The sequence below is a fragment of the Pelodiscus sinensis genome, chromosome 6, assembly GCF_049634645.1.
Source record: "Pelodiscus sinensis isolate JC-2024 chromosome 6, ASM4963464v1, whole genome shotgun sequence".
Classification (NCBI taxonomy): Eukaryota; Metazoa; Chordata; order Testudines; family Trionychidae; genus Pelodiscus; species Pelodiscus sinensis.
The window spans coordinates 47,113,256-47,137,908 of NC_134716.1; the positions used below are offsets into that span (position 1 = coordinate 47,113,256).

Consider the following 24,653-nt stretch of genomic DNA (forward strand, 5'->3'; position numbering starts at 1 on the left):
CACCATCAGCCAACCTACAAAGTCCCAGCTCTGCTGAGTTTCTTCCCCCAGCAAGAAGGCAGCATGTTTTGGAAGCTTGCTTTCTTTCTGGGCTCCCCACTCAGTCATGGGCAGCCTCGCTTTCCCACACTCACATTATTGAAGATGAACATGGGAGTGCTTTTTTGGATAGAACTCCCATTGACGTCAGAAGCTAATTGTTTGTTTGTTTTCTTTGTACCATCTACATGCTTAAAATTTCTGCGGCAACCAAAATGTCTGATGGAAACTTTGGAAACAAGGTTGAAATTCAGTGGCCAGAACTAAGGCAGCTAACTTCATTGAGAAATTTGCATTAATCTCAGTCAAACAACTCTTGCATAATTAAATGTGAAACATTTGGTTCACGAAAGGATGACTTAGTAACATGTCCCTCAGGCATGTTGATTGCACACAATTCATACAACTGTAACATAAGTGCAAACCAAACTGATGGGTAGATTTTAGGCATCATCACACACAATACAGAATGTGTATAGACAATAGGCCAGATAAGGCAAGATACTTGAAGCTTCCTAAATACTGTAGTTCTGAATAGCCTCAACTACTCCTTTGGAAGAAACTGAGGACACGCTAGTGTGGCAATGCCTGTGGCTTTAACATGTTTCACAAATTTGGCAGGTTTGTTGTTGTTGTTGTTGTTTTGTAATATCCTGGGTCCTAGACTCATGGAATGATACACTAATCTCAACTTTCATTTTAAAAAAGTAGCCCTTGGTGCAGTAGGTGAAAAAAGCTTGAAAACATATAATCTAAAGACCCAGACATCAGAAGGAAAAAACCCAGAATTATTATTTTAAAAATCTAATAATTTTAAGCCCATTTTCTGATTTTTTGGCCCTGACTCATGATTTTTTAATGTTTGGGGTTAGCAGCACTTTACAAGAATGAAGTCTCTATCTTAAAGGATAGTCATGCCTTCCTCACATAAGTTATTAACAAACTGCTCACTGATTTTAACCAGAGCAGGAGTGGGCCCTGTGTTCACATATTTATGTCCTAATTCTATCATTTTCATAACAAAAGCCAAACCCAAAGTGCAGGAGATGGATCACACAAAGATCCATTCCAGCGACTAGGAAACACACCATTTCACAGAGACTCTGGAGCTGCCCCCCACCCCACCTCTCTTCTCCAGTCACTGTCCCTACCCCAGCACTACTTCACTTAGGATATGTCTAGACTGCATCCCTCTGACAGAAGAGGGATGCAGATTAGGCAGGTCAACATTGCAAATGAGGCAGGGATTTAAATATCCCGTGCCTGATTTGCATAAAAATGGCCACCACGTTTTGCCGACTCAGCACTTTGTCGACAAAAAGTGGAAGTCTAGAGGGGGGATCTGTCGAGAAAGAAAGCCTTTTTCAACAGATCCCTTATGCCTCCTGCAAGGAGGTTTACAGCATCTTGACATACACTCAAGATGATTAGTATTCATTTATGCAAGTAGCCTCCATGCGTTATCTCTTGTGTGCTACTGACATAACGGCAAATCTACCCTAGAGTGCTATAATCAGCACAGCCACACTGAAGCTTTCACCTTTGCAGCAAGAAGCAGAAACTACCAGGAGACCTTCCACTGACAGACCTGGTGTGGACAGTGCAAAACTGGTGTCATCTGGGGGTAAAGGAGCTTTTTCACAGGCATGAGTGATGGTCAACTGAAGTGCAGACCTTCTCTAAAAGTTTACAGGATTGGACTCCACATTAGCTGTTCAAAATGTACAAACAACTGACATTTTTATAGTTAGTTACGCTCTGTTATTGCAGAAGAAGCCAAATGGAATTGCTAGCTAAATCTTAACTAGATCCCTTAGAAAAATTGGACATTTCACAATAAGTTTCCATTCTGCGTCAAACAAAAAGTCAAAATATCAGAAAAATTCATAAAACAAAATATTCAAAAAAAATTGAATCAGAAATGTTGAAACAGAGAATTTTAACACTTGCAACTTAAATAAAACAAATCAACATTTGAAATGGCATTTTTAGTTTCAAACTAATAGTTCAAGCTGAAAAATGTCATTTTATTCGGACATCTCAACTCAAGATGAATTTTTTCTCCTTTGATTTCCCCAATTGGTAACTTACAAAAAATGTGCCTAAATCTACATTTTTCTGCAGAAATGTAGGGGGGGGGGAAATCATCTTCTGATAGGAAATGTTTCATCTAGATAGCTTCAACTATTTTCACTGTTGAATCTTTCCTTCCAATGGTGATGCACAGACTAGAAACAATCCCTTTTGACTTTCACTTTGAAGCAAGGTCACAAGTTAGAGATAACACTTTTTCACTAATAAACTGTGCAAATGTGATGTGGAATCACCGAAAGACAATAAAAATTGAATCACCGGCTGTGGCAGAATAAATTATAGGCACTATAGGACCATGTCTCATGTCCCAGCTGCTACAGTGACACAATAAAGTCAGAATCTCAGTTTTCATTTGATAGCCCTCATGAATGCTAAGAAAAGCTTGATATGGTGACCAAAGAGCCTGAAACAGAGGTGCTTGTCCCATTCATCTTCACTCTGACACTTGCTGTGACTCCAAAGAGAGTAGCATGGGAATCCATTGACGTGCCTCAGGCCCTGGATTGCCTTGATTAATTTAGCCCTCACCCCAAGATGCCAGTTTTATAGTCATTGTGTGCAGTATAATCACAGAAAAATCAAAACAAAGCTTTTCTTTCCTAAAATCATGGTCATAGCTGCCAGACATGTGCTACTGTAGTACTTAAGTACCTCCATATTTCAGCCTTTTGTAGTCCAGTATGGAATAGGGAAGACCTAAGCTGAGGATCTCCATCCAGGCCAGAAGGGACTGCTATGATGTGTCTGACACCTCTCCTGTGCTTTCTGCTCCTACAACAATTCTGTGCAGAGGAGATGGGATCTGATGCAAACAGCTGCATCATCACAGCAAGGAGGAGAAGGGAAGGATACACCCATATTTCCCAGTCTTCTAGGAGAACTGGTTTTTCCCACATACACACCAAGGAAGGGGAGAAAAGCAGATTTGGGTGTGCTCTAATGAGGCAGAGAAGGTCCAGCCGCTGTAAGTGGAAGCGCTGGTGATTATCTAGCTCTGTGACCTACATGTAAAGATATATCAGGAAGCGGTTGGTGGGGACCTTGAAAGAAGCCCGATGAGCGATTCAGTGTGAGATGCCAGGTATGGTGAATCTGGGATGGTTGGAGGAGTCCCAAGAAGGGATCAGCATGGGCTGGGAAGTTTCACGTGACTGGGTGGACAGGGAGATAGGTGCTAGCTATGGGCTGGTCCAATGGCAATACAAGGGGAAGTGAAAGATGCTGAGATGGGGAGATTAGATGTTATGTAATTTTACGATCTTGAAAACATTTGAAAGTCAGTTCTTCCTCTGATAGTTCTTTTCAGGGAGTAAGCTCTATAGCAGCTGTGCGTTTCCTTTTTGAATGAGAGATTAATCCTTGGCAAACTTGCAAAGTAATGACCTTTGCTGAGTCCATGTCACAAGGAGAACATTGTTTGGGAGCTTTAAAACAGCCATCCAAGGAATGGATTCTAAAGCAAATCTTAAAGTCAGCTTGGCCCCCATTTCAGCAAAATACTTAGGCATGTGTCGAACTTTAAGGACATGAAAGGTCCTATTGACTTCAATGGAAGTATTATGCTTGAGGGTAGATGGAACTACATTCCTTAATCAGGACCTTTGCTACCAAGTCCTGAAACTCGGTTGAGTTTCTGATTTAGAAATACTAAAGTTTAAATTTTGCTATCAGCTACTGTGATGCAACTTTCACTAAAGTCTATAGGAACTGCATCCATTAAATGGAGATATGAATTTGACCCTCAGTTAGATATGTATAACTGAAAGACAAAGTCCATTAAAAAGAAGAAAGGCAAATTAATGAAGTGTGTGAATGTGTGTACATGTGTGTGTGTGGCAGAATTCACTTTTCAATGGGCACTTCCCAATTCCAAATGTTAGTGAAATGTGTGCCAAAAAGTAACTCAAATGTATAGCTATTTTTCTAAGATATTCATTAGGAACATACAATACATTTATAAAAACAATCACTTGCTAAGGTCAACTTGAAGCTGCACATAGGAGAGAGACATATAAAAACTAAGTGAATCAAAGTTAAGTGATTTAAATAGACTAATATGCTAAGTGTTCATTTTTTGTCACAGTTCTATAAGGAAAAAGGTTTATCCATTGGGTCTTTGACCAACCACAATCATCTTGCACCAAATATATTAAAATAAAACTAAGCAGTTTGAACCCTCTTAGTCAATCTATGACATCTCATCAGTGACTAGCAGTCAAAATAATTTAATTGTTTACCACAAGAAGTGAACTATTTGTAAATAACCTTAGTATTGAATTTAATAAATCAAAGCTGCAGAATATTAGTTCAATTATATTATTGTTAGAAAAATCAAATGCATACAACTTGTACATAGAGAGATCACACAAAGTCATTGTCAAAGCAAGTTACAAATATCTTGAGTAGCATCATATAAGATTTAAAACTGGACATCAGAAAGAGAAAATGCTTTTGAAATCAGAGACACTGAATAATGCTTTTAAAAATCATATTAAGCTAAATTTTCATGTTAGAATACTAGTTGTTCAATTTAAACCCCTTGACTGGTATTTAACCAATGTCATCCGCCTTTGTTCTCCCCATAATTGTGCTTATTAGATAAAACTACAAATAAGACTTCTAATATTATATTCTCAAGGAAATGAGACTGTTGAATTATCTTTTTATCTGAACAATCACAATGGGCATCTTTTTCAGTTAAAAACACCTGGCACAGAACATTAGTTCCATACCTTCAACAGACTGACTTGAAAAATATAAATATATTACTGTATTTATATATAATGTGTGTATGTACACTGTCAAATATTCACATTAAAGAATCAGAACAATTTTATTGAAATTACATTTTAAGAAATCGTCTGTGTTTTTCATCAGGCCTCATATCTGCAAAGAGCAGTAAGAAATTTCAGGTGATTCTGTGTAGGATGGGGCTTTTTAAAGCTCGAGAAAACATATTGATAGATACATATGTATGTGTATTTTAATGTACATGTTTCCAGGTTTGCAGTGTTTACTGCAAAGGTTATAGCTTACAAATGCTGAACATGTCACCATGGGTTACTGTTTCCTCTCAACTGGCTGTTGGAGGCAGAGTTCACTTCCAGCAGAAACTATTGGCAAATTGTTCGCAAGATGATGGTTGATGAGATGGCTTATGCTGTCAAATACACGATCCTTCGTACGGACCTTAAAAGAAGAGCATGGAAAAGTAAAGGTTAAATATGGATCAATCTTTTAACATTAAAATAAATTTAACTGAATATAAGACACAATACTTTCTTTTTATATCTGTAGTCTCACACACCCATTTTTAAGAGTCTAATCATTCTTCCATTAGAGTCAACAGAAGCTTTGTCATCTCCAAATTAGTCGCTTTACTTCCTGCTCCCTCATTTCTCTCCAAACTTCCATTTTGCATGCTTTCCTGTTGACCATTTTTACTCACACTGATTAAGCCCGGTTGAAAAATTTCCAGCACAACTTTTTTTCAACCTTCTGATCAAATTAAACATTTTGGAGATTGTTTGCAGAGAGCAAACACTTGGTCATTTTTTGTGGGGTGTGTGTGAAAAATTGAAAGCCAAAGCTTCTGGGGATAGGCAACTTTTGGGCCATTTTTTTCATGTTTTGTTGCCAAAATCCAAAAAATATTTGGTCTTTGGTTTATCAACAAAAAGCAAGAAATTTGCTGAAAATGTAGGCGATATTAATGAAATATTTTGTGTTTGTCAATAGAAAAAAAAAACATTTTCTGACCAACTATATCCTGTGTAGCCCCCAAGTCGTCTATTACCACATGAGCTGCCTCACTGAGCTGCCTAACCTTTCAATAAGGTTAGTTCCTCAATGAGGTATCCTTCAAGATCAGTAAAGGAAGCAGAACCTAGTTCTATCCTTCAGACACTTGCATCTTTCGTACTGCACCTTCTACTTAGGTTTCAATGGCCTTCCTCTCTGCGGTCTGAAAACTGGCTTGAAGAAATATTCTAGCTACGCAGACCGTACTTTGTATTTGCTGCTACATAGTTGTGTCTTTAGACTGAAAGCTCTTCAGAGAAAATAACCTGTTATTTGTCTAACCCATTTTACCAGTATTCTGTACAACTCCAGTGCTTCATACATGATTACATTTAAAAAAATCTAAAAGAAATCTAAAAGATTGCAAAGTCGAGCACTGAAAGACTAAAAAGTGCCAAATTTAAGGGCGTCCTCCTGCATATGCATTATGCTAGTCTTTTCTATGGACTGGTGCCGGGCAGTGAACTGCTGGCTGCTAGGCCGCAGCACACTGCATCGCAGCAGAGAGCTCACTAGGACGCAGCAGCTGCGGGCAGGGGTTCTGGAAGCCGGGGCCAGGCAGGGGCTGTAGCATGGTGGATGTTGCACTAGGACTCAGCAGCAGCAGCAGGAGCCCGGCAGATGGGGAGGGGAGGGAGAGGGAGGGAGACTGCTGCAGGGCCCCTGTAGCCCGGGCTACAGCCAGGAGGGGGACTCTCCAGCAGGGCCAGTCCCACTGCTCCCCAAGATCCTCTCCCAGGGCAGTGCCCCGAGCCTGGCCAGTCCCTGTTTGGCCCAGCCCTTGATCCAGGGTGGGCAACACTTGGGGGCAGGTAAAAGAGACACACACACACCCCAGAAGCAGTGCCCCAGTGGCTCAGGGCTATAGGGATAGGCTTTGGCCCCAGGCTGCTCCCAGTGGAGCTGCCTGTGATCCCTGCCCAGGGAAACTGCCGCCAGCTCCCAGCATGTGTGGGGTATGAGGACCCCCTGGGGGAAGGGTTTCCAGATGGTTTCAACAAAAATACTGGACACACTTGACATTACATCACAATTTACATTACAGTTTATTTAGAAAATACTGGACATTTATATTTTCTCAATTTGTTTCCCTAACAGAAAGCTCAAATACTGGACTGTCCGGTTCAAAACCAGACACCTAGCAACCCTACCTGGGGGAGGGGAGGTCAGGAGGAGGCTGAAGAGGGGTGGGGAGAGAACAGGGGTATATGAGGCGGGGGCAAGAAGGGATGCAATAGAGATCTCTGAGAGGGAGCTGGCAGTAGGGCTGGCAGCAACGGTGGGCCCCAAGGTAAGGGTGTGAGCAGGGTCCGCTCCTTCCCCAAGAAGGGGTGGGGACTCGGGTGGAACTTGCAAGAGCTTTCCTTTATATCAGGGATGTACAGCGCTTCAGGGGCTATTCAAAGAGGTCAGGAAAAACTGCTCCTTTTGCCCTCCCTTCATCCATGTCAGTGAGCCTGAGTGCTGGACACTCTTCAGGGGAAGAAAGGACTTCTGGTAGGAAGATCAGGAGGTTCCTTCTGGGAAGAGCAGAGACAGACTCTAGCTAGAAGGTGCTGCAATGTGTTGATAGACTGTATTTTTGGATTGTAAGGGCTGTTTAGATTGTCTGTTAATAAACCCTGATGCCAAAGGCTATGTCTACACTGCAGAGTTTTCTGGGATACCTCTGGAATCTTGGAAAAGCTCTGGAACTGTTTCTGAAAAAGCAGGCGCATTCTTTCGGCATCCCTGTATTCTATTCCTCATTGTATGAGGAATATGGGATGTTCCAAAAGAGGAGGTTTTTCCAAAATTTGGCCTCTTGTAGATGGGCCAAATTTCAGAAAAGTCTCTTCCAAAAAAAAGCAGAGGCAAACTCCTCTACTGCTTCCTTAGTCCTCAACCTTCTTCAGCTCTCTGCCTCTGGCTTCCAGGCTTGTGGTCTCTCCATGGTCAAGGCTCTGCTGCAGGAACCTCCTGCTCACTGTCACACTCTTACCACAAGTAACTCTACAGCTGCCTCTCACTCTCTATCTAGCAGCAATTCCCAGGGCCTCCAGCCTGGAGTGTCATGTATGAAAAGGCCCGTCTCTGGCTCAGAGAATCTCCTCCCCAGCCAGCCTGCAGCCACTGGCTTTCCTCCTTTTAAACTCCACACTCAACATAGATGTGACAGAGTGAGGCTAACTTAATAGAGCTGGTGGACCCAAGTCCTCCTGGCCCCTAAAGAGGCAGGCCACTCTGTTACAGAAATCAGAACTCTCCTTCCATCTCTGCATAGATTCCATGGATCCTGAACCCAAACTTGCATTGCAAATAAACCAAAAGGCCCTCTTGCAGGAGTCACGAAACACTGGTAAACTTTCAGTCAGGGAGTTGAAGAAGTTCATATCTCAGAGGTTCAGCGCTTACTCCTGCTGGCTTCTTTTGGCTGACACAAAACACATATAACCTCCAGATTAATCCAGCTATAATGGAAAACAGCTTAATAATATTCTTTGACTGCCCTCCTGTGGCAAGTGGAATGACAGCATGTACAGCTGCCTTCTCTGAATCAAACCCTGCAGACCTCATACCAGTTTCTCTGTTGAATTTAATAGGAGTACGGCCTAACACAGTGAGTCCTTATGTATGCACATGCACCATTTTGTCAGGAATCAGTTGTGCTAATGCTTATTACTTAAATTAGAATTTTAAACAGGAATAGAAAGTCTTGTATTACATGCCAGACTGGTTAGTCACTAGGAACAGGGAACTGAAAATATGATATGAGAGTTTTCCGTGTTCTCATATCAGGTGGAACCCCTTTACAAACTTTCAAAGTCATTGATTCCAAAGCCAGAAGGGGCCACCATAATCATCTAGCCTGACTTCCCATGTAACACAGTCCAGAGGAATTCCTCAAAATCATTCCTAGAGCAGATCTTTTAGAAAAAACATCTTATCTTGATTTTAAAATGGTCAGTGATGGAAAATCCACCATGACCCTAGGTAAATTGTGTAGAAGCTATTTTATGTTTAGCTAGAAGCCATCTTGTATAACAGAAACCATTTCAGCTTTTTGTCTTTGCACGTAGGCCAGAGTGAACTTTCTATCACCCCATGCGCCAGGCCAAGACAGATGTGCTATTGGAATGTGTTAATTGGGCTGGTTCAGAGAGGAGAGGTACTGCCTCGTACCTGTCCGCCATCTTGTTGATAAGGCTTTGTTTTTCCTAGTTTAATTGATTATTTCTGTAATTGGATGCCCTGACGTCAGACTGTTTGGTTAAGGGTATAAAGATACTAGGATTGATTGTATTAGGCAGCCTTACTGGGCCCGGCTTTGCTGAGACCACGTTTGGCTCACTTTGCTTTTATTGGCCAATAAAACTGTCTGTTTAGCCACGTAAACTGAGTGAGGCGTTTGCTTCGACAATTGTTCCAGTGATTAATAACTCTCACTGTTAAAAATGTACATCTTATTTCCCATTAAGTTTGTGTAGCTTTCAAGCCACTGGATCCAGTTATACCTTTCTATGCCAGACTGAAGATCTCATGAAAAGAGTGTGACCACGTCACTCATTCACCTTTTGTTAAGCTACATAGATTTTGCTCCTGAAGTCTACCAATTTAAGGCATGTTTTCTAAGCCTTTAATCATTTATGCATCTCTTCTTTCAGCCGTCTCTAATTTGCCAACATTGAATTGTGGACGACTGAACTGGACTCTTGTATTACAGTAGTGTTTGCACCAGTGCCACATATAAACTCTCTACTTCTCTAATGGTATGTCTACACTACCACCCTAGTTCGAAATAGGGTGGTAGTGTAGACATACCCTTAGAGATTCCCTGGTTTATGTAACCAATGTTAGCATTAGATCTTTTGCCCCCAGCATAACGTTAGGGGCTCATGTTCACCTGATTATCCTCCACAATCCCCAAATCTTTTTCAGAGGCTCTACTTCCCAGGAAAGAGCCCCCCATCCTGTAAGTATGGTCTACATGCTGTACATGCTCTGTTCTGAGATACATTTAGTTGTATTAAAACACATTGTTTCCTTACACCCAGTTTACCAAGTGACCCAGATCACACTGAATCAATGACCTGCCTTCTTCATTATTTTCCACTTTCTGTATTTTTGTGTCATCTACCTATTTGCTCCGTGATGGGCTGCTACATAAATACCAATGACCAGTTTTCATGCCCAGTTCTGGCTACTTTAAGTTGCTCTGCTGCTAGAAGGCCAATTTAATCATACTTCTCAGGTGGCAGTGAGGCAGAGTATGCTGTTTCCCTTCCAGGCCTGTGTGAGGGCCTTTTTTCCAGAAAAGGAAGTCATGCCCCCATATTCTGGAGATCACTCTTATCAGAACAACTCTTTGGGGCCTCAGGCAGCTGGGTGCACAGGCAGTGCAGAGGTTGTTCTAACTAATGTGAGAGACCAGACACTGCTCCTCATGGAATCTGGGGGTCACAAAAGCGACTTAATACCTTTACTGCCCCTGTACTGCACTGAGCACAGCTTGAAAAGATAAGACAAAGTAGTCTTAGAGCCCCCTTTACATGTAGAAATCCTTTACATGTAGAAATCCTGCAGCAATCCTTCAGCTAAGCACTGTGAGGTGAGATTGAAGGTTAGATAGTGGGCGCCTTACAAATGTCTGTAGTAACAAGTCATTATTACAAATAGGGCTCATTTTCTGGCATATCAACACTTTTTTACTCTCATCCAGGAGTCAACACTTACAGTTCCTTCTGGGTCCACTAAAAGAAGATGTTTGGCTTGTCTATTGTGCATACCGGTCAGCACATAGGAGCCTGGATTTGTGGTGCTTTTTCTGACTAAGAAGTCTCCACATTTCTTTAACAGCTGTTCCGCTTCTTTCCTACTCATCTCTCCTTGATACCAAGGTTCTGTATTCAGCTCATCCATTATACCACAACTAGCTGCTCTAGATAATGGAGGACTGGTACATTCGACCGAGGTAGCCTTATTCAGAACAGACCCCGTGGTTTGGTTCTTAAGAGCATCTTCAAAAGGTTCTGGTTACAGGTAGAGAAACAAGTACAAGATCACTCACAGGTAAACTGCATTAAAAAAATACAATATAACTCTAGTCAACCCTTTTTTTTTAAAACTACTTTCATGTACCTTTAAGAAAAACACAGCACATGTATGACTAATCCCATTAATGTATGGAGAACATTATTTGTAAACAAATATATTAAAAATCAGAGCCAATTTTGACTTATTTTTTAGTAATTGCTAATGGTCATATATTTGTAGGCCGCTGGTATTTCTATATTCTGGACAGGACTGGAGATCTCTTATTGTCTGTCCAGTTAGAATAACTTAATTTTAAATGGCATCATCTGCATAGTCAAGTATATTACAAAGATATCCACTCTCTTTTCAAAACAGAGTATTAATTTAACAAAGATCCCCAATCTTTCATTACATACATTAATGAGCTCATGAGTTTATAGACTAAATTATGAAAAGAGGTTCATATTAGGTCAGTATGAGTTAACATTTGTTACCCAATCCCAACTTTTTTCCTAATGTAGGTGCAAGTTAACACCTTTTATATTTATTTAGCTTCGAAACTATAAGAAGCCTTAATTTCAAACTCAGAAAGAGACAGACCACCTTCATTAATTCAAACCATCCTAGGTATGCATAAATGACACTTCTGTTGGCTCAAAATAAAAGACTAATTATGTAGCATCTGTCATTAGAAGTGAGAGATGAAAGGGAACTCACTCATATCAAACAGATCTTTTCTTGGACTACTGTCTTTGGTATAGTCTTTTGTTCCACTGAATATACTTTCAGCATCTGCCTGAAGCGGGAGTAGAGCTTCCATATTTATATGCTGGGTGTTCACATAAGCAGGGACCTCTCCTGTTACGGTTACCTGCAGCTTCCCTTCTGGGACACTGTAAATGTCTAAGGACCCTGGAAAATTCAAAAGACTTATTTTCCCCCTCTCTGTAAGAACATTTGGAAGGATAAATCAGCATTGTTTAAAATAACACAGGAGGTATCACTAATCAAAGTGTAGACTCAGCAGTCTCTGGAATGAGAAATGAAAAGACAAACAATATGTCTGTCTATTAGAGCTTGGCACAATGCAAAAATCATCCTAATGGATCTAAAAGTGACTATATTATTACAAAGCAATTTAAAAAACCAACTTGAGAGAGAAGCTACAGAACTTGGTTACATTTACAAGTTTAACACTTGGAAACGAGGTCTGAATGAAGATGGGCTACTACAGTGTTTCTCAACCAGTAGTACAAGTACCCTCAGGGATACTTGAGAGAAGCCTGGAGGGTACATCAACACAACTGAAATTTGGAGAAAACTGAATTTTTGTTTTAAGTTTTACAGCGCTTTATTATTTTTGTACTTTTTACGCCAAAAAATTCACTGCCCTCCCAGCTACGATTAAATTGTCTAAACAAATATGTTGGAATGGTAGAAAAATTTGGTGTGTCTCTGAAAACTGTAGGTACTGGGGGTACTTATAATTTTTTTTTAAAGGGGTACTTTATAAAAAAAAAGGTTGAGAAACACTGGGCTACTACATTCCAAACCCTAATGACATAAAAAGCTAAGAAGTGGGTTGTGCTCACGAAAGCTCATGATACCATCAATGTTTTTTGTTAGTCTCTAAGGTGCTTCAGGACTATTCATCCTTGAATATTTATTCAAATTCAAACTGAGTTTTGATTTCACTGGTTTTGTGGCCCTTTTGTCTTCACTTTCTGCCTATTCTTTAGTTACATAAATACAGAGAAAGGTGCTTTTAAAACTTGAATATTGGCTGTATTTGATTGAACCTTCAAAACTGGTAAAGCATTGGTTAGTTACTTATGTCATGCGATCAGAGAACTGGAGTAAGCCAATCTGATTTTAGTAATCAACTAACACAGCATTAGTTTTGGTATTTAAATATCAAATATCTACAACAATACTGCAAACTAGTTAAATGAGGGAAATTTTCATAATTCTGAATAATGCATATAGTTCAGAATATTATGATTTGCTCATGACATTCACAAGAAGCAAAACAGAAAAATTTTATGAATCAATAATTGTTACAAATAATTTGCTATGCTAAGCTCATAAATGCACACATGTGCATGCACAGACACTAAGATGGTCTGGTTGTATCCCTGTATTCACCCTTTGCACATCACTGTAATAATCTTTGTACAAAGTGTGCCTTGTAAGATATCATTTTAAAACTCAGTTCACTGGTCAGTATTGTCCTGAATTATATCATGTATAAAGTTATAAGATTCCACTCTATAGTGTTATTAACACATGTTCCAAACAGCAGCCCTGCCCAAACATATGTTGGCAAACAGGACTGTCTCAGACAAAAAACTGAGTGCTCTGCTTAATTTGCATTTAAGCAGAAAATAGAGTTATCAAGAACAAAGGCAGTACCAATGGGAAAACCAGCAGGAGATATCCTCCCCTTAGATTTTTTTTGACTCCTGAATCTCAGCTGAAAATGTTTTCTAAGAGGGAGAGTGACTATAAAAATGAGGGACAAAGACCCCAAGATATCTCTCCTTTTTCTCCTCTCTTATTCTCTGTGTATCGATTGACTTCACCAGAAGAAGCAAAGGAAGCAGCCATTACACAGAGGACAGGATCCCGGTCTAGAAATTTGGCCAGCAAGAGTATTGAGAGCATGTGGTGAGAGAAACTTTGCATTGAATTTAACATTGTTCATTAACCACTTGCTGCATTTCATCGTTATTTTTTTTATAACCAGTATATGCCTCATTACTTGTATTCACTTTTATAACCAGTATATGCCTCATTACTTGTATTCACTTTTATAACCAGTATATGCCTCATTACTTGTATTCCTAGCTCTATATGGCTAATAAATGTGCTTTATTTTTTATCTAGTTTGAATAGAAGTGTTTATGAAACTCCATTTGAAGATTTGTATATAGCATTTCTGTTTATACAATGATGAACTTTGTATGAGCTTATATTGTCCAGGAGAGGAGGAGACAATACAAGATGAATAGTTCTGGGGAAAAGCCTAGGACTGGGTGTGTGGGGGTGAGGGGGGGGCTATCCTGAAGTATAAATCAGGTTAGAGAAAGCCTGAGTGTGACTAGAAGGTTGCAAGTGTACATAGACATAGTTGGGAATGTCTTACATGCTAGAGGCTGTTTGTAAACAGTCCAGGAGTGGAGGCAACAGCAAAGAAGTGTAAAGGTTAGAAAGCAAGGATGAGACAACTATTCACCAGTCCAGAATATACCCTTGGGGGAGGGTGTCTGTCTGTCTCTCTTACACACACACACACACACACACACACACACACACACCACCATTGGTTCTTTTTGACTGATTTGATTTGTAGGACCCAACTAGAGACACTGCCAACGGGTCAGATTTTCAGACTGCTTAAAGACATGTCAACTTGAGCAGCCAAAAATTAAAGCACACCAAAATCATGGCTGAAAACTTAGTGCGGGTGTGTATGTGCATGCATGTTTATGTTTTCATTCTCAGGCTATATATTGGATTTCAATTCCCAGAGCTGTTTATCTAATACCTTTCACAAACACAGATGCTAAAATTCACTTTAAGGAAGGAGAGAAACTAACAATTGACTATTGTGTCTTGCTGCGAGTTTTCTATGTATCAGATTTTCACCTTATGCTCCCAATCTGCCCAGTCAGATTTGTATCTATGATTGGCGCCCATATAATGTCTACACTGAAAAAAAACCCATGGCAGTGAGTTTTGAGCCTGGGTTAACTGACTCAGGCTCACAGGGCTTGCACTACAGTACTAAAAAATAGCAGGATAGACAGTTCCTGAGTAGGATGGAGTTTGGACTCTGAAAACATGCCAGCCCTGGTAGAAGAATCTACCCTGGCATTAATAGCCTCAGAATACAAGTCCTATGAGTTCAAGTCAGTTGACCCAAGCATGAAATCCTCAAAAAACCCCAAAACAAAACAAAACCCCACAGCAGCAATGCAGCCGTCCCCTTTGAGAAGTACAATTACTTCAGATGTAACTCACCTTGTTTGACAGGAACATGCTGCCAATCCTCACTGAATTTGTCTCCTAAGTGGCGACTCTGGTAGTATGTTTGTTCCCGTCCTGCTGCTGTTGCAGACTAGAATGGGGATACAACAACAACTCTTCAGCTACTCCTTCCTTTAAAATGCCGAGACTTTGTTTACCTCTGTTCTTCTTACATCTAGACTTTTCATTTCTTATGCATGACATTACAATTGAACAGTCTGTCCTGAATGTGTTTGCATAGGGGAACAATAGTGTGAGTGGCCTTCATGAAAATCTCACTCTTTCCTGTTTATATTAACCTTTGCTATGCTCAATGACAATACCAGGTGCATCTATAAAATATGCTGCCTTCTTTTTTTGGCAAACCTTGCAAACCTATTGAGGATGCAGGAAATTGGTGATGAAATACAAGAATGGGCAAGCATCTTCCAAAGGATTAACAGAAAGATTTACTCCCTGGTACCCAATGACAGCATGGTAATAGGGGTTCTCATCAGACAAGACATCTCTGTGAATTAAATAGAAATGTGCTGCCAACGTTATGATCTTTGGCTCATGAATGCTGTTTCATTCAGACTGGCAGAGCACTGCTGTTTTCAGTAAACTTTATATGGCCAGCCTCTTACAGCTACTCAGCCCCACTGAAGTCAGTGGGACTCCACATAGGTACAGGGATCTGCCTTCACAGTTTAGCTTGAAGGATTTCCATCTATGAGACCAATCCTTGCATTTTTGACTGAATGGGAACAGTTAGACTGGTCCTGTAAGAAAATCCTCTGGTCTTAACCCAGCATTCAAACAATTGGATGCTGTTCAAACTACCATTTCCTTTATGGTTAAGAGAAAGAGACTCCACCAGCTTGAAATATTAGTCCAGAGTGTCTCAAACTGTAGTCCATGGATCACAGGTAGCATGTGAGCTCAATTCAGATGGTGTGAGGATAGTTCCCTCTAAGGTTCCAACATTGCAAGGTTTTCTGTCTGAAATGAACTGGTTATTGAAAAAAATGACATTGAACAACATCTTGTTGCTCTTAAACAACAGTTTGAAGATTACTTTCTAGTAGAAGCTGAACCTAACAACTGGATACATAATCCTTTCCTAATTGAAATCAGTGAGATGCATCTGGTTTGTTCAATTAGGCACAAGAGTGCTTGTTGGAGTGTTCTTGAGACGAAACATTATGGTCAGAATTTAAAAGACCTTTCCTAGAACGTGCAGACCAAGTAGTATGTTTTCTGGTGCCATTTGCTACTATATACCTATGTGAGACAGAATTTTCATCATTTCATCACTCTCAATTCCAAACACAGAAGTAGGGGAAATGCTCAACCTGACCTAAGGCTAAAGCTGACAAACTTTATACCCAACTTCCCTGAACTTTGCTCTCCAAAACAGACACATCCATTGCATTAGAAAGGTATGACTACTGATATTGAAATATTAATTGTGTGCTTTTATTTGTAGAACAAAACCATTAATTAAGATTTTTATATAGTGCTTTTATCCATAGCTCTTTACAATAGTTAGCTAATGGTACAAACAACACTGGGAAAGATCATTAAATTGTCTACCGAGATCCTCAGTAATTTTCAAGTGGCCTGTAGGGGGAAAACGTTTGAAGCTACTGTATTAGTCAATTCAAAAAACTACAGAGGCTCAACCTTTCAATGTCATACTTTGGATCTAACTGGACTCGCTTCATCCAATTACCTAAGTCAGCAAAGAAAGTAGCTCTGCATCTGTATGCAGGATCCTAGGCCCAGATCCACAAGGGACTTAGGCACTGCGTGTATGTCTCCACTACAGAGTTTTGTCGGAAAAATGGCCATTTCTCTGACAAAACTTGAGGAACGTCCACACTGCAATTACATTCTTCTGCAAGAAAATCGAAAGAACAGAGGAGTTTTTCCGGCATTGGTAATCCTCATTCTATGAGAAAGAAGCCTTTGTGGTCATTCCATCCATAGCAATCACAGCTTACCATACAAGAGAGCGTCCATACAATCTCGACGCTCTCTTTCGAAAAAGCAGGTCACTTTTTCAATGCATTTTTGCAGTGTGGATGCTCTCTTTTGGAAAAAGGTTTTTCGGAAGATCTCTTCCGAGAATAGCTTCTTCCGAAAGAAGCCTGTAGTCTAGACATAGCCTGTGATACTGATCATCACAACACCTGTTAGGTGCCTAGATAAATCACAGGAAAAACACCGTGACACACAAAGCTGAGTTAGGCACCTCAGCTCCAGCTCAATGAATGAGGAGAGATAAGGATCTTGGAATGCAACCCACAAAGCTACCTAATCTAGCCAATAGGAGATGCTGATAAATTGGATGGGTCACAAACCTCACACCCTCACAGAACCCAGGCTGCAGGGAGGTACTTAGCTCTTCTAGCGACTCAGGAACCAGGGGAAGATAGGTGTTACTCCACTAACTAATGCGAAGGGCCCAATCCACCAGGTGTGTTCAGAGGCCACATGACTCCACCCAGAACAACAGAAGAGGTGACCTCAGTAATAGCCCAGTGATTATGGTTTTCACATGGGATGTGGGAGACCCCTGTTGGGAGGGCATTACTATTAAACTGCCAAATTTCTATTTGCACAAAAACAATCACCTTAGCACAGCTCCTCCCCAGGGCCATGCTCCTTGTCCCATCCCTTCCCAAGGCCCCATTCTCTGCTCACTACATTTCTCCCTCTCTTGGTGGCTTGCTGTCTCCCACCCTAACTCACTTTCACTGGGCTGGGGAAGGAGAATGAGGGGTCTGGGATGAAGTTAAGGGGCTTGGGGTACAGGAGGGGGCTGCAGGCTGGGAGAACAGGGCTGAGAGATTCAGAATATTGGTAGAGGCTAGGGATTGAGGCAAAGAGTTGGAGTGAAGGGTGGGGTGAGGGCTCCACATGGGGATGCAGTCCCTGCTGTGGGGTCAAGGATGGGGGATTCAAGTTACCTCTGCCTGACAAGGAGAAGGAACTTGAACAGGGAATTGCCACTTCTTTGAAGAATGCCCAAACCTTTGAGCAATGGGGTATCCTGATGAGGTGCCCTCATTGAAGTTGTTTCACTAACATTATATAATTGAATAATTAAATGTTAATTGTGCCAGAGAAAGCAGGAAAATTACTCTATAATCCAACAGTTAGGGCTTAAGTCCAAATGGGAATAGTGTACACTGCCTTTCCTTTTGTGTGTTAACAGGGAATGGGACCTTAAAATGCCTCCCTAGCTACTTAGCCATGTCTTATGGAGGGCAGAAAATATTAGCCAGGGACCACTCCCACCTAGCATTCTATCATCTGGAAGCAGGGCCATCCTTAGGATGTATGGGACCCTAAGCAGTACTATTAAACTGGTGCTTCTGTGCCTGATGGCAGCCAATGGGAGGGTGGGGGTGTGTGGAGGGAAGGCAAATTTTTTAGAGATGTGATTTGATAATCTTCAGCCACACACTGATGAAATATTTTAAAGCAAATTTAAACTAAAGTCCTGTAAACTAACATAATCAATTCAGAAACTGACAGTCTATACGTGGTTTTGGCAATTGCCTGTTAAATGACCTCATTACCACTTGACTGGCTCTTTCATAGGTTTCGAGTTCTGCTAATAGGTCTGTCAGGATTTTTCACTTTTAAGTTAACTGGATCCTTTCTGGAGGAAGCAGAACCACAGAACAGGGCAAGCAAAAGGTGGTTGGGTGGACATTAAGACCCAGTGATGTCCCACGCTACTGCTTATTCTGCATATGGGTAAGGACAGCCCTGCCTGGAAAGCCCTGATTTTGCCTGTCTACTGAGCAGGTGTTTCAGACATCGCAATGGGGAAGAGGTCATTTCTAGCCTCTTCTTCCTCAGCACATGCATTGCAGGATGAGCCAAAAATTAATAGTAAGCAATACAGAGCCTTGTTTCATTTCTTATTCAAGTTCATGACTGAATATGAAGCAACAAGAGAACAGTTGCAGGAGAACAATTCAAGCCATACACAAAAAGCTTCACAAATATATAACAGGGTCAGTGCACTGATCTGAAAATAAAATGCTGCTTTCAAATATTTGATCCATTGCATTGAATAGGAAAGCTCAAGCATGTAACATTTCACTCACCTGAGCAGTATCTGCAGCATTTGGGATCCTGGTTTTGAATCTAGCATCAATAAAGCCACCAATAGGAGGCATTTTATTGGGGATGCTGTTGTAATAGGGATGTTCCACTGACTCTCCATTTTCCTCCATCCAAGGTTCATCAAAACTCTGCATCCTGTAGCAAAGCATTTCATTACTCATCTTTGTAGCACCTGAAGTGCTATAGAACTATCTACATATGCCAAATACTATCCAGCCCTTTGATAATTAAGCTACATTTATAAATTAAAATAGGATGAATCAAGCAGATTCATCCTTGTAATGAGACTGATCCAGAACCCTCTGAAATTGAGGGGAGCCTTCTCATAGACATCTGTGAGCTTTAAATCAGGCCTTATACATCCCTATTAATGACAACCATTAAAAACTTATTCCTAGTTACATTTACCATGTTATGTGTAGTATTATTTATGTGATTGACGGATGGTTTAAAAAAAAGGATCCTTCATAATATCTTGGCACCAGTTTTGGATCTAAATAACCCGGGTGTAAATCAGGAATGAATTTGGTGAATTCAATAGGCCTGATTCTCTGTTTCACTGCACATCAGGCTGTCATTTGCACCAGAGTAAAGGAAAGGTAAAATTCTTCCCAATCAGATGGTAGCATTCTACACTCTCTACGCGTAGGGTTGCCAGGATTGTTTTGTAACACTACATCAAATAACCCTACTCAGAGCAACCCTGGGACTTCTAATGTTGCTTATAGCAATGGAGGTGATATGAAGTTAGCATTGGTAGGAAAGTTTCTAAAAATGTTGCTATAGGCAGTGATTGAGATGAGGGGAAAAGATATGAAAATCAGTGTGAAGGCTGAACCATTGGCTACCATTGGTAGGGAGTAAATCCAGTTCCCCTTTTAGAACAATCTCACATTGAGTTTCCTCCCACTCAACCTTTCCATGTTGTGCACTTTTTTCATGGGTGGAAAGGTCTGACCTCTATTCATGTGTTTTTAGAAAGCCTGTTTCTTTGACTTTAATCAGGGGTTACAACAGTGATTTTTATGACTTGCAGCAAAAAGGAAAATCTCTAAAATGAGCAGACTAAACTGCATCAAGAACATGCATGACTTTGCAAGAAACCCTACAGTATAGGTTCCATCCTTCCAGGGAAGTTCATCCACTCGCATTACTTCAAGACTCTATCCACACTGAGTATAAATAAGCTGGATTCAGAAATTAATTTTTTTAAAGATATAGGTTAACACAGCTTAAAGACATTCAGTGTGGGTAAGAGGCTAGAGCATAGCCATTTAAAAACTATGCTGAAAACAGTGATTTAGTCTGGGGCCACATATAGAGATGACTCTTAGCTGATGTAATTTACAATTTGTTCTGGCATCTCAATACGTAAGTTATAACAATTTAGGCTCCCTTAGGTTCATTTAACAATGTGCACTATAACTCCTTTAGCACACTTCTCCTGTGCATTGGGCCACCTTTCTATCTCTCACAGGGGTTTAACTAGCCAGTATGGATAGGACATTATAATTTTAAATCATTTTAGCCGAGAGGCCATGTATATACATGATTTTTAAATGATATTGGTCTATCCACATGGATCAGGTAAATCATGTTTCACTCATTTCTTGAGAACCTGTTTTAAAGTATGTTTAAAATCCAGTTCTTCTAAGATGGTTTCATTCACAGCACTGCCATAGATTCACCCCTCACTTTACCAGCTGGTGATGGAAACTGCTGAACTAGAAAAAGATTCTACTGAAATGCTGTTCACCTATCATGGAGAGCAGGTATCTTAGAGGGACACCGTAAATATTGCTTGAATCGAAGTTCAAATGCTTGTCCTATGGTGCTGATAACATCCTGGGCCAAGTCATCACAGCATTCTAGTATATGGCACGCTAGAGGAAAAAAGAAAAGATACCAACATTTGAACACCATTATTTATACAGTCTTTGCTGAGATGTAGTAATTAATGGCACCTCATATTAATTAAGGACCTCAAAGTCAAGGACAATTGTACTTTTCATGACGTAAAGATGTTATTAAAATCTGAATGAACAAAAATAGCAATTAGCTACAGCTAACTTAAGACATTGGCTAGATTCTCCTCTCACTTACACCATCTGAAATCAGGAGTGATTCCATTGGTCTAATGGAAGTATCATAAAACCATGTAGGACTGATGTAAGAGAGACCAGAATCAAGTCTTATAATTTGAAAAGCTTCTTCAAGAAGAGAAGCTCTTAATAAATTCATTATCACCTGACTGTAACTGCATGCAGCAATTTACAGGAGAATTCTGAGCTTTCTATTAAAATAAAGAGATAGACACTAGAGAACATTTTCAGATCATTCCAAATTAAACTTACCTTTATTTCCCTTTGATTTATTTTCCATAATTTTACTGCCTCCATAGTTGATTTTCTAAACTACTGATCTCAATGTGTACCTGTGCTACAAAGTTTCCAACTGGTTCCGAACTTTCCCAAACTGAGGCATGAGCGAAGTAGTCATATGTAGGATATCAGTTAGATCTTTGGTCCTGCTAGGTGGCTCCAGAGTCACAACGGTGAGGTATGTTGGTGTAACTAGCTATGGGTATGTCTACACTACCACCCTAGTTTGAACTAGGGTGGTAATGTAGACATACCCTATCTGGGTAGTACCCAGGCAAAGGCAGTGGCATATAGCCAGTACAGCAGCTCTACAACCCAACCCGCACCCCAGCATACATTCTTCCAGGCTGATACTCTGGATCTGTGTGGAGAGAGACTGGCTACACCACATCTACATCTACTGGGGGCAGAGAAACCCACTCCCTTCCCAATAACTAAGCAAATAAGAATCTATACCCACAATATAGCTGAATCAAAGCTGGCTTGAGTATGTCCATGCATGCTGTAATCACATTTCCTGATGGCAGTGTAGATAAGCATACATGTCCAGTGGGATTTGGGCTGCAGGAGGGTCAAATTAGGAATGGTGACATTTGTGTGTTGTGGTACAATTGTGTTAGTAACTGTCACACAGTCACGCAGCACTTGAAGAGCATCTATGCAGAGGCCTCACACAGACTGCCATAAAGGAAGGATTTATGCCAAGGCCAGGGTAGGACACCATGAGATCTGCAATTATGCAGATACAGTGGCTGCTATTCCCACCCGTAGAGTTGTGTGATGCCTTGCTGCAGGGCAAATGTTCCTGGCTCTGGATTGCAGATGGATTTTCCCCCCAACCATGCACATTTCACCTGCATAAAGACTGAGACTGATGCCACTAGCTTTTGAAGTGAATTTGCCTTAAAAAAATAAACTGTCTGACTAGCTGTGCTACACAGTCAGCACCAATGAATTCCCCAGGTAACATACAGGCATCTCCACACATGTGGAGTGAAAGAAGTTAAGTTGAACAGAGAATTATAATATATATGCATGCAACAGAGGAAGTGGGTATGTTGCCTGCTGCTAAACGTGTTTAAAATAAAATTATATTAAAAATAACATCATGGATAAACCGTCTCCTTGGATATAATGGTGGTTTCTTGGCAGGGAAGAATTAGAGGCAGGATCCACAAAGAGATCTGGGTGTTGTGACATTTAGTATTGTAGTGCTTAACTTTTAAGTGCCCAGAAAATCACAGGAAAAACTTTGTAGTCCACAAAGCCATGTTAGGTCCTTGCTCCCTATACAATGAATGAAGAGAAACAGGAGCCCAAAAAATGAGATTGACAAATGCTAGTATACTAGGCAGGAAGTCACCTCTGCTAGCCAATGGGAGATGTTAACAACAAGAATGTGCACTAAGACTCACCCCTCTCTCAAAGGTAGGTACCTATCTCCACTAGTGTTTCTCAAACAGGAAACACTCCACCTGGAGTCAGGTGGCTCAAGTGTTACTTGGGGAAATGAGTTAGGTGCCTGCTTTGCTCCATGGCTGTGTCTAGACTGGCAAGTTTTTTCCGCAAAAGCAGCTGCTTTTGCGGAAAAACTTGCCAGCTGTCTACACTGGCCGCTTGAATTTCCGCAAGAACACTGACTTCCTATTGTCTAAAATGAGTGCTTCTTGCAGAAATACTATGCTGCTCCTGTTCAGGCAAAAGTCCTTTTGCACAAAGCTTTTGTGCAAAAGGGCCAGTGTAGACAGCTCAGATTTGTTTTGCACAAAAAAGCCCCAATCGCGAAAATGACGATCAGGGCTTTTTTGCACAAAAGCGCATCTAGATTGGCACAGACGCTTTTCCGCAAAAAGTGCTTTTGCAGAAAAGCGTCTGTGCCAATCTAGATGCTCTTTTCCGCAAATGCTTTTAACAGAAAACTTTTCCATTAAAAGCATTTGCGGAAAATCATGCCAGTCTAGACGTAGCCCATAAGTAAAGTAAGGCTCTTAAGAAAAGTAAATTGTCATGGGACAAGAGGGAAGGTCCCTTCATGGGCTGATAACTGGTTAAAAGACAGGAAACAGGGTAGGAATAAATTTTAAGTTTTTAGTTTGGAGAGAGGTAACTAGTGGTGTCCCCTAAGAGTCTGTCCTGGGACCAATCCTATTCAACTTATTTATAAACGATCTAGAGAAAGAGGCAAACAGTGAAGTGGCAAAATTTGCAGATGATACCAAACTGCTCAAGATAGTTAAGAACAAAGCAGACTGTGGAGAGCTTCAAAAAGATCTCACCAAACTAAGGCTGTGTCTAGACTACATGCCTCTGCCGTCAGATGTAGATTAGTCACGTAGATTAGACACATGTAGATTAGACACATAGGCAAAGTCAAATGTAAATTAGACACATAGGCAAAGTCAAATGAAGCCGCGATTTAAATGATCACGGCTTCATTTACATTTACATGGCTGCTGCGCTGAGCCAACAAACAGCTGATCAGCTGTTTGTCCGCTCAGCGTGCTAGTCTGGACGCTCCCCTGCCGACATCAAAGCCCTTTGTCGGCAGCCCCGTTATTCCTCGTGGGACGAGGTTTACCGGGCTGCCGACAAAGGGCTTTGATGTCGGCAGGGGAGCGTCCAGACTAGCGCGCTGAGAGGACAAACAGCCGATCAGCTGTTTGTCTGCTTAGCGCGGCAGCCATGTAAATTTAAATGAAGCCGCGATCATTTAAATTGCGGCTTCATTTGACTTTGCCAAAACAACAAATCTACATGGCTCCATTGACGGAGCCATGTAGTTTAGACATACCCTAAGTGACTGGGCAACAAAATGGCAAATGAAATTTAATGTTGATAAATGTAAAGTAATGCACATTGGAAAAAATAATCTCCAGTATACATACAATATGATGGGGACTAATTTAGCTACAAGTACTCAAGAGGAAGATCTTAGAGTAATTGAGGATAGTTCTCTGAAAACATCCATTCAGTGTGTTTTCAGAGTCAGACAAAAAGGCAAATAGAATATTAGGAATAATTAAAAAAGGAATAGAGAATAAGACACAGAATATCTTATTGCCTCTATACAAAACTATGGTACGCTCACATCTTGAATACTGCATACGGATGTGGTCACCTCATTTCAAAAAAGAAAAGGTTCAAAAAAGTGCAACAAAAATGATTGGGGGT

General features: G+C 40.7%; 1 protein-coding gene across 8 annotated transcripts in view; it reads right to left on the reverse strand.

Moving 5' to 3' along the window:
- Window positions 1-1,020: 1,020 nt before the first annotated feature.
- SHC3 (SHC adaptor protein 3) overlaps window positions 1,021-24,653 on the reverse strand; it is an 87,831-nt gene continuing 64,198 nt past the window's right edge. For all 8 annotated transcript variants that reach the window (XM_075931868.1, XM_075931865.1, XM_075931869.1 and 5 more), the window contains 6 exons: window positions 20,858-20,984; window positions 19,083-19,236; window positions 14,971-15,067; window positions 11,665-11,859; window positions 10,648-10,943; window positions 1,021-5,322 (listed from right to left, as the gene is read on the reverse strand). In XM_075931868.1, the coding sequence (XP_075787983.1) occupies window positions 5,194-5,322; window positions 10,648-10,943; window positions 11,665-11,859; window positions 14,971-15,067; window positions 19,083-19,236; window positions 20,858-20,984 (998 nt within the window). In that variant the 3' untranslated portion in view covers window positions 1,021-5,193. The remainder of the gene's footprint in view (window positions 5,323-10,647; window positions 10,944-11,664; window positions 11,860-14,970; window positions 15,068-19,082; window positions 19,237-20,857; window positions 20,985-24,653) is intronic.